Source organism: Toxotes jaculatrix, chromosome 4, assembly GCF_017976425.1.
Source record: "Toxotes jaculatrix isolate fToxJac2 chromosome 4, fToxJac2.pri, whole genome shotgun sequence".
In the NCBI taxonomy this organism is placed as follows: Eukaryota; Metazoa; Chordata; class Actinopteri; family Toxotidae; genus Toxotes; species Toxotes jaculatrix.
The window spans coordinates 1,324,782-1,334,619 of NC_054397.1; the positions used below are offsets into that span (position 1 = coordinate 1,324,782).

Below are 9,838 nucleotides of genomic sequence, written 5' to 3' on the forward strand. Positions count from 1 at the left end.
TCGGCCAAAAAAAGTCAACATTTTTTTTGACCTCAAAATGTCATAAAAAACGTCATAGTATAGTAAGGCGTTTTTTTCTGACAAAAAAAGTCAAAAATTTTTTTGACCTCAAAATGTCATAAAAAACGTCATAGTATAGTATGCCGTTTTTTTCTGACAAAAAAAGTCAAAAATTTTTTTGACCTCAAAATGTCATAAAAAACGTCATAGTATAGTATGGTGTATTTTTCTGACAAAAAAAGTCAAAACATTTTTTGACCTCAAAATGTCATAAAAAACGTCATAGTATAGTATGCCGTTTTTTTCTGACAAAAAAAGTCAAAAAATTTTTTGACCTCAAAATGTCATAAAAAACGTCATAGTATAGTAAGGCGTCAAAATCGGACAAAAAAAGTCAACATTTTTTTTGACCTCAAAATGTCATAAAAAACATCATAGTATAGTAAGGCGTCAAAATCGGTCAAAAAAAGTCAAAACATTTTTTGACCTCAAAATGTCATAAAAAACGTCATAGTATAGTAAGGCGTCAAAATCGGTCAAAAAAGGTCAAAAGATTTTTTGACCTCAAAAAGTCATAAAAAACGTCATAGTATAGTATGCCGTTTTTTTCTGACAAAAAAAGTCAAAATGTTTTTTTACCTCAAAGTGTCATAAAAAACGTCATAGTATAGTAAGGCGTCAAAATCGGTTAAAAAAGGTCAAAAAAATTTTTGACCTCAAAAACTCATAAAAAACGTCATAGTATAGTATGGCGTTTTTTTCTGACATAAAAAGTCAAAAATTTTTTTGACCTCAAAGTGTCATAAAAAACGTCATAGTATAGTAATGCGTCAAAATCAGTCAAAAAAAGTCAAAAATTTTTTTGACCTCAAAGTGTCATAAAATCGTCATAGTATAGTAAGGCGTCAAAATCGGTCAAAAAAAGTCAAAATTTTTTTTGACCTCAAAATGTCATAAAAAACGTCATAGTATAGTAAGGCGTCAAAATAGGATAAAAAAACTCAAAATTTTTTTTGACCTCAAAAAGTCATAAAAAACGTCATAGTATAGTAAGGCGTCAAAATAGGATAAAAAAACTCAAAATTTTTTTTGACCTCAAAATGTCATTGAAAACGTCATAGTATAGTAAGGCGTTTTTTTCTGACAAAAAAAGTCAAAAATTTTTTTGACCTCAAAATGTCATAAAAAACGTCATAGTATAGTATGCCGTTTTTTTCTGACAAAAAAAGTCAAAAATTTTTTTGACCTCAAAATGTCATAAAAAACGTCATAGTATAGTAAGGCGTCAAAATCGGACAAAAAAAGTCAAAATTTTTTTTGACCTCAAAATGTCATAAAAAATGTCATAGTATAGTATGCCGTTTTTTTCTGACAAAAAAAGTCAAAATTTTTTTTGACCTCAAAAAGTAAAAAAAAAACGTCATAGTATAGTATGGCGTTTTTTTCTGACAAAAAAGTCAAAAATTTTTTTGACCTCAAAATGTCATAAAAAACGTCATAGTATAGTATGCCGTTTTTTTCTGACAAAAAAAGTCAAAAAATTTTTTGACCTCAAAATGTCATAAAAAACGTCATAGTATAGTAAGGCGTCAAAATCGGACAAAAAAAGTCAAAAAATTTTTTTGACCTCAAAATGTCATAAAAAACGTCATAGTATAGTAAGGCGTCAAAATCTGATAAAAAAAAGTCAAAATTTTTTTTGACCTCAAAAAGTCATAAGAAACGTCATAGTATAGTAAGGCGTCAAAATAGGCCAAAAATATTCATAATTTTGTATGGTCTCAAAATGTCATTTGATTTAATCAACAAAACAATCTGAAGAGCTGCTAAGGAGCCAAAATAGCTGGTTCTCTAAAAAGAGCCAGAATTACCATCACTATTCGCTATATGAGATTTCAGCATGTTACAGAGCATCTCTGCAGTCACAGCATCTTCTCCTCAGATCCGTCAGATTAACCTCTGAACTTCAGACAATGAGCGAAGCTCTGCTTTAAATCCTCATTAAAAAGTAAAACATAAATAAATCATATAATAATAAATATCCTGTTATCTGATCTAATAAAAAAAAGTCCTGCTGCTATTTTTTCCTGATATGAAGATAAAAACAGGACGGGATACGTCTCGGTGACTCTGTGGGACAGAAACCGGTTGTTCGGGTCCAGACCTTGGTGAAGGAGCTGCCCAGTTTAACGTGCGGCGTGGTGGGAAACTCCCTCTTCTTGCTCATGGTGAGCGAGCCGGCGTCCAGGCTGTACAGGTTGGACATGACCAGCAGCAGGTCGGACGACGTTTTCACCGGCAGGAAGCGGCTGCGGGGGACGTTCACGCCCATGGCGTTCTTGAAGCTCTTGATGGCGGCGCCGACGGCCGTCTCCAGCTGGATGACGTTCAGGCCGCCGTCCAGCGTCTGGAGAGACATTCAGGGAAACTGTTCAGCTGTGGATTTGTGTCATGATTCATTTCATGATTTAGGCTCATTTACAAACCTCTGGTCTTCGGCTCAGTCACTGATAAACAACTAAACATCAAATGTTCAGTTTCAGGATAAACTTTAAACACTGGAAAAATAAAAGCACCAACATCACTGTGACACTGAGGCTGCAGCCAACAGCTGCTTTCGTGACGGATTCATTCATAAATCACTTCATCAAAATCGGGTTGTTTGTGCATGATGTAAACATAAATAAATAAATGTAAACATAAATAGATAAGAACATATCAACATATTTACAATGTAATGGAGTGTGCAACATACAATGCAGGTATATTTCTGTACAGAGTGATCGTTGTACAGTTGTGTAGTGTAGTGCTTTCTTGATTATTAATGAATTACTGGCGTGTGATCCACGTTCCCTGAGCGTCACCTTGGGGTTGACGATGATCTCCAGGTCCATGGAGTTCTTCTCCTGCAGCCTCTTGATGGCGGGCAGAGAGATCCACAGGTTGTTGGTGTTGAAGATCTTGAACTTGGTGACGGACTTGAACTCGTCGACGTGGGCTTTCGGTACCTGGGCGATCTCCAGCAGCCTCAGGTGGTCCTCGTACTGGATCAGAGTACCGCCCTGCAGACAGGAAACGGAAAGCACGGAGGACCCGGTGAGACCGAGCCAGACCGAGCCACGCCCCGCAAATAACTGTGAACTGCGCTGACCTTCACGTCGGCTCGGGTCTTGTCGGTGACCTCCATGATGAACTCGCAGCGTCTGTCGGCCGGCTGACTCATCAGCTGGTGGAGGATGAAGAGGTCGACGGTGGCGCCCAGGTTGTCGATGTTGGACACGAAGATGTACTCCTTCCCCTCGGCGATGAGTTTGTCCAGCAGCCCGGAGTTGTAGAAGCTGGCGTAGATGTCTCCGTGACCCGGCGGGTACCAGGCCTCCGCATTATCACCGCTCATCCCCATGTGTTTGGCGACCGGCAGCAGGGACTCTTTATTGATCCTCGGATACCTGAGAGGAGGAAGAATGATCAGGACAGAAACATTATGATGACATTATCATTATGATGATGATGATAATGATTAATGAAAACAAAGTTTGCTTTAGCAAAATGTGACCATAGAATCTTAGACCATAATTACAATTTTATTATTCTAATAAGCTGATAGTTGATAATTCAGTCTGAATTTGTCAGTTTTAAATTTAAATTGTGGTTGTTTATTTTTTTATTTTATTCACTTGTCACTGTTCAGACTCAAAACTCTTCACTGACTTCATGAAAACGTTTGTTTGAATTTCTAATAAAGAAAAAAGACTCAAAAAATAAAGTTATTTAAAAACAAACAAATGACTTTTTCAGGTTTATCCTCATTACATCTTTTTTTTATTGTGTGTGCGTGCGTGTCCGTGTGTGCGCGCGCGCCGCACCTGCTCTGGTTGAAGGTGTGGATGCTGACCCGGTGGTGCTTGTATTTCTGCAGGATCTTCTTCGTGTCCTCGTCGGTGTTGAAGGAGTTCATCAGGACCAGCGGGACGTCGGCGCTGTACGTTTTGTTCAGGTGCTGAAAACACAAACAGCAGAAACAGAGTTCAGCTCGGGCCGATCGTCACGGGCCCCGCGACCGGAGCCGCTTCCTGCGTCGGTCTGAGCGTCGCTACCTCGATCTGCTGCACGGTCAGGTCCAGGAAGGTGTTCTCGTTGCGGACGCTGATCAGACTCTTGGGGCCCTTGCAGCCCATGCTGGTCCCCAGACCGCCGTTCAGCTTGACCACAGCGAGCTTGTTGAGGCTGGCGGTGATGTTGTCGGGGAGACCTTTGGCCTTGATCCTGTCGTAGGGCTGGATCTGAAGGGATACAGCAGAGTGAGGACACCGGGCTGATGGGACAGTGAGTCTCACAAAGCAAAGAGGAGCAGGGACAGAAACCACTGTTGTGTATTTGTATTATGTTATAACACTGTGTGGTTGTGTGTCTGTGTTTCACAGTTAAACCGACGTACGTTTGAAAACTAAACATGAAAACTTCCAACTATCCCGCTGATCCTGGGACGCGACGTTTTAAACTTTTTATTGTTGTGATGTCTCTAAATACAAAATAATATTTAAAAAATCAAAGATAAATTTAAAGGGAAAAAAATTAAAGAAAAAAAACTGACATTCAATTTGAGATTGTGACGGTTTTAATGTTCAAATCTTCAGATCTCAGATCGTTTCATTCTCAGAAACAAGCGAGGACCAGGACAGACCGAGCAGAGAAGGCTGTGACCTCTGACCTTTAAAACATCACCAGCAGCCATTGACACACAAGGGACACGTGTATTTATGGACACCGTGTGTGTCATTATGTAATCTACACTCGGCTTGTACAGCGTGTGTGTGTGTAGCATCTGTTTACCGTGAGGTGTAGTCATTCATTCGTTAGTTGATTAATTAATCGATTAATAAAGATGGTGAGAGGGAAGCCTCATATTTTACTTTTATTATTACAGTTTTTATTTTATGGAATGAATCTGCTCCGTCTCCGTCTGAATCCGGAGACAGGACGAATGAATGGACGGAAATAAACCGAATGTCTGAAGCAGCCAGTGTGTGTGTGTGTGTTCTGCATATGTACACTCAGCATATTGTGTTTCACATGCTTTGATTAGCCACCATGATAATATTGATATCCTGTCTGATCAGAACCGGACCTCAATATTAAGCTCAGGGTCACCTGCAGCTGGGACTAGGTATCTGTGGGGGGTATCAGTGGTTGTGGGGGTATGAATGGGTGGGTATCAGTGGGGGTGGGGGGAGTGTCTGCACAGCCGTGTCCAGAGTGCCACAGGAGATAAATTTCGAACCGGAATCCGAATGCTGCAGCGGTCAGACTATTCTTGGTCCTAACCTTCACTCTGCCGGGGTATTCTGGGAGCACTGAGGGGCGGACTGGCTGCGTGTGTGTGTGAGGGTGTGTGTGGGGGGGGGTGTGTGTTGTGTGTGTGAGGGTGTGTGCTGTGTGTGTGGTGTATGAGTGAAATGTCACCGTGCTGATAAATAGTTGGCTTTAGCCTGAGTGTCCTCTGTGCTCAGATCCGGTTACGTTAGCTTGTTCTTGAAGCACGAGGCTCGTCTCCGGTCTGTAGCAGGAGAATCGTTTAAAGGAGCAGTTCGACATTTTGGGGGAATATACCTGACTGATGCCAGAGGACAGTCAGATGACAGCATGTCAGTTTCATCTGTATGTGTGTCCACGGCAGAGACAGACGCAGGATGTGTTTAGCTTAGCTTAGCATAAAGGCCTCGTTAGTTAACCCGTTGGGGGCTGGTCCGTCCTGCTGGGTTCATCTGACAGCTCAGACAAAAGCCCCCCACACACAGGGCAGGACCATGGAGAGGCTGGGTTCAGTCACTGCTCCCAGGTCAGATGGTGAACTGTGACACTGCAGCCTGATGTTCTGACGTCTGAACCAGCTTCGGTGTGAACGCTGACCTTGGATTACAGCACAGACGACTGCAACACGAAACCCTGGCTTCAGGTAAACAGAGTGACCACAGGTGCCTGGTGCTTACCGAGTCCTCTGGAGGCCGGTTGATCTTGGCCCAGTCGACTGAAGGACCTTTGACCTGAAGGAATCTGTGGAAGAGCTTCTTGAAGCCATCGAAATCTTTTCTGGAGAGCTGCAACAGAACGAAGCAAACATCAGCCTCTGCTGTCTCACATTACACGCTGGGGTTTCAGGTCCAGCCCGATCATTATCTTTGATCACACAGTTCCTAAGTTCAATCAGTTATTTAGAGAAGGTTCTTGTATGAATGGAAATGAAAAGATGTTTCACGGAAACATAAACATTCAGACTTTTTAAAATATGCAAAAAGCTGCTGAACAATAATCTGAACTCATTCTCACAAACATCTGTCTAAGGACTAATGGACATCTGTCTCATATTTACAGTGATGATTATTAAAGTGCAGAGGATAAAGATCCTCTGCTTGTTTCTCAGCAGATGAACGTGACTCAGATTAGCAGACAGGAGGACAGAGGACAGAGTGAGGGACAATCTGAAAACATGTCAAAGATTTTTTCCATCTTATCTGTGATAAACTGCGGCAGTGAACTCTGAAATCCTCGGGTTGTCTCTGATACGCCAGCAAACGCTGTGGCGGACGAGTGTGTGGTTGTGTGTGTCTGTGTGTTGCCTTGCAGGACCTCTGGGTTGTTCACCTCAAGTTCAACCAGCGTGTCAACATAAGATGCAACAAAGTCTATGTGCTGTGTGTTCAGATAACCCAGAGCAATGACATGCAAATATTTGTTCTACCTATGCGACGGACACGTTGGCCCCGTGGAGCCTGGTTCCTTGTGAGCCACCGTCGCCACAAGCTGTGGTTCACAAGTCCAAAGACTTTTAAGAACATTTTAGGGCTGAAACTGAATTCAGAAAGTTTAACAAACAGCAACAACACAAAGAAGAATCTGTCCCTTCAATCCACCTCTGACGGAGGAGGCCTCTCACTGTTCACGCTCCCACTCAGAGCAGAACGCAGCTGAGAACATTCAGGTAGAATCAATGAGAATTCTCGTCCTCTGTCAGGAAAAGCTCAGGGATTCACTCTCACATGCGATGCTTCAGTTGTTCTCACCTCGGCCTCCGTCTTGTCCGCCGTGGAGAGCAGCGCCTCCAGCTCGCGGTGCATCGACTCCTCGTGCTGCTGACGGAGCTTCTCCTGGAACTCGGTCATCGCTCCTCTGGTCAGGTCTGAAAAACACGACACAAAGATTTTAAACTGAAAAACCGAGAGCGAGATTCAGTTTTACTAACGTGAAAAATAAATGATGCAGGGTTTTTTTCAGTTTGAAATTCAAAGTTCAATGATGTTTTTCTCAGTGAATCATTTTTAAAAGGCAGAACTGCCAAAAGAAATCATTAAATTTAAGCTCAAACATAAACGTCTCACATTAAAGTTACAGTTAATGCTCTTAAAAAACAAACAGGCAAATATATTAGAAATATTCAGTGACAGAGGCACGTTCTTATAAAATGAATCATGAAGCGCTGGCCAACAATTTACCAGTGAGGCTGATTTTAAACAATAAGAATCCAAATAAATTCTTTGTGTCTCAGTGTCTCAGAGACTTAACTGTGGACAGAATGTCTTTCCCATGTTTTGTGACAGATTTAAACCAGAAGCATCTGTAAAATGTTGCGTATGAGGAATCTCTTTGTCCTGATCTAAAAACATGAAGTCAGAGCGGCCGTGAGACAAGAGACAGACGATCGTCACAAACCTGAAAATGACTTAACATTCAGGAGAGAACAAACGAAATCACAACTCAAATCAATACGTGTCCCCAAACTTTGATCAGGATGTGAACTTACCAGCTACAAGCAGAGACATTTTACCACAGTCTGATTAAAAACCCTGAAAGAGAACGTCTGAAGATCTGTGGACAGGAAGCAGCAGTGGCAGGTTCAGGTAGCGGATCTGTCGGCTCACAGCGAGGCCATGTGTTTGATAAAAGAGAAAAATGGTCCCAGAGAAAAACCCAAACACAGCAGCCGTCAGAGAACAACAGACGTCCTCCTCATCCTCAGCTCAGAGGAAGGTCACGGATCTGCTGCTCCGACCCTGAGCTCAACACAAGGCCTGCCCACAGACACACACACCAATCACACACAGCCAGGGTGTGTGTGTGTGTTGGTAGGTTTGCACTGTGACATTCCTGCCCACTCAGGGTTTTCATGCCATGAGACACAAAGTAAAGCAACAACTAATCCTGAAACAATAGATTAATTGATCGATAATCAGAGCGAAGCCCACAGAAAAAAAAAACAGTGATACAAAAAGTAAAAATACCAAACAACCTCCAGTTTGATCTGTTCAGGATCTGGTTTGTTTCACGCACCAGCAAGTAAATCATTAATCAAGAGAATAATTGGTAGAATGAACGATAATGACAGTAATTATTAGGAATCCTTACTGATTAATGTGTTAATGATTTCTTCAGTTGAATATACGTAAAGTAACATTACATAAAGTTCATTTATTTATTTTTAGACTGTATGCAAGTTTAGATAATAAAATTTATCTCTTGGCCAATGTTTGTATATATTCATACAGCATAAATCATCCCACCTGCAAGAAGGGGTCGCAGCTAAAGATTCTGTCCATTACAGATTCATCTGTCCATTATTTTTCCCATTAACTGATGAATTTTTGCTTGAAAAGTGACAGGTGAAGTGAAACTTTGTCTTATTTGACAGCACAGTGAAAATCTTCAGGTCCTGCTCTGGTATGTTGGTACAATCCTGTGCTACAGGAAGCTATCACAGGCACAGAGTGATCAACTAATCGACAAATAATGGACAAATCAATCGATTATGTTGCTGCTACAGATGCAATCCACTGTGTCTCAGTATACTTTGGTGTGTAGCTGATTTTAAGTGGAGGTTTGTATTTTTCTGTGTGAGTGACAGGTTTCTGGGTGAGACACACAAACACACACACACACACACACACACACACACACACACACACACACACACACAGGCAGAGGCAGCTTCATGCCAGCAGCTCAGACGTTTCAGTGCTTTTGCATTTTCTTTAACATTCCCCCAAAACTGCAAACCACATTTGTTTTGGACGAACTTTTCGTGCACAAGCAGCCACAGGTCTGTCTGACGAAGCTGTTACCCACCTGAACACACAGTCAAAGCACCGGGAGAGCCTCGAAAACGCACCCGAGAACAAACAGGGACAGCCTCAGAGCGGGACAAGCTCCGGCTCAGACCCGGAGGACTCGGTTTTAAACACAGAGCAGATTCAAACGCTCTGAATTCGCTGCTGTTTCATCCTCCTGCCGTTAGCTGCTGCAGCAGAGTCACAGCCTAACCTGCTGCTGCCGCGCACCGCCTCCCGCGAAGCACGTGACGTAGGAAATCTCAACAGAGAACGGTGATTGGTCTAAATCTCCGGAAATCACATGCAGCTGCCAACGTGCCACGCCCACCCCGTATTTAGCTTCACTCAGGTTGTTTCACTCGGTTTTTCACAAAAACGTGAATGTTTCGTTCATTTCTGTTAATTTAACTGATTTAATTCTTAGTTTTACTATTTTTTTTATATTTGCTGCTACTTACTCATCCTTTTTGTGCGCCTGTGCTGATTATTATGTAAAAGTTTGGGCTCTTAATTATATTTTTCACTACAACATTGTCATTTTTTCGTATTATTCCATTTTAGCATCTTTTTTGTGACCTGTTATTCTTCTTAAAACCTTTTATGCCTTTGATATTGCACTGTGTCTTTTTTTTAATCTTATCTTTACTGTCTTGTGGGAAACCTTGTTATTTAAAGGCAGAAATAAATTCATAATATGTTTTGGACACTTAAAAACTGAAAGAGTTTCTTACACTTTA

At 41.7% G+C, this 9,838-nt stretch overlaps 1 protein-coding gene across 2 annotated transcripts in view; it reads right to left on the bottom strand.

Annotated features, from left to right (window-relative positions):
• Window positions 1-9,301, bottom strand: part of LOC121181167 (UTP--glucose-1-phosphate uridylyltransferase-like) — a 29,353-nt gene extending 20,052 nt beyond the window's left edge. The window contains exons 1-8 of one of the 2 annotated variants that reach the window (XM_041036996.1): window positions 9,118-9,301; window positions 7,062-7,177; window positions 5,991-6,098; window positions 4,098-4,283; window positions 3,867-4,000; window positions 3,152-3,449; window positions 2,865-3,062; window positions 2,165-2,407 (exon numbers count right to left, since the gene is read on the bottom strand). In XM_041036996.1, the coding sequence (XP_040892930.1) occupies window positions 2,165-2,407; window positions 2,865-3,062; window positions 3,152-3,449; window positions 3,867-4,000; window positions 4,098-4,283; window positions 5,991-6,098; window positions 7,062-7,160 (1,266 nt within the window). In that variant the 5' untranslated portion in view covers window positions 7,161-7,177; window positions 9,118-9,301. Of the gene's footprint in view, window positions 1-2,164; window positions 2,408-2,864; window positions 3,063-3,151; window positions 3,450-3,866; window positions 4,001-4,097; window positions 4,284-5,990; window positions 6,099-7,061; window positions 7,178-7,798; window positions 8,030-9,117 lie in introns of those variants that run through there. The other variant, XM_041036995.1, reaches the window with a different exon arrangement.
• Between the last annotated feature and the right edge of the window lie 537 nt (window positions 9,302-9,838).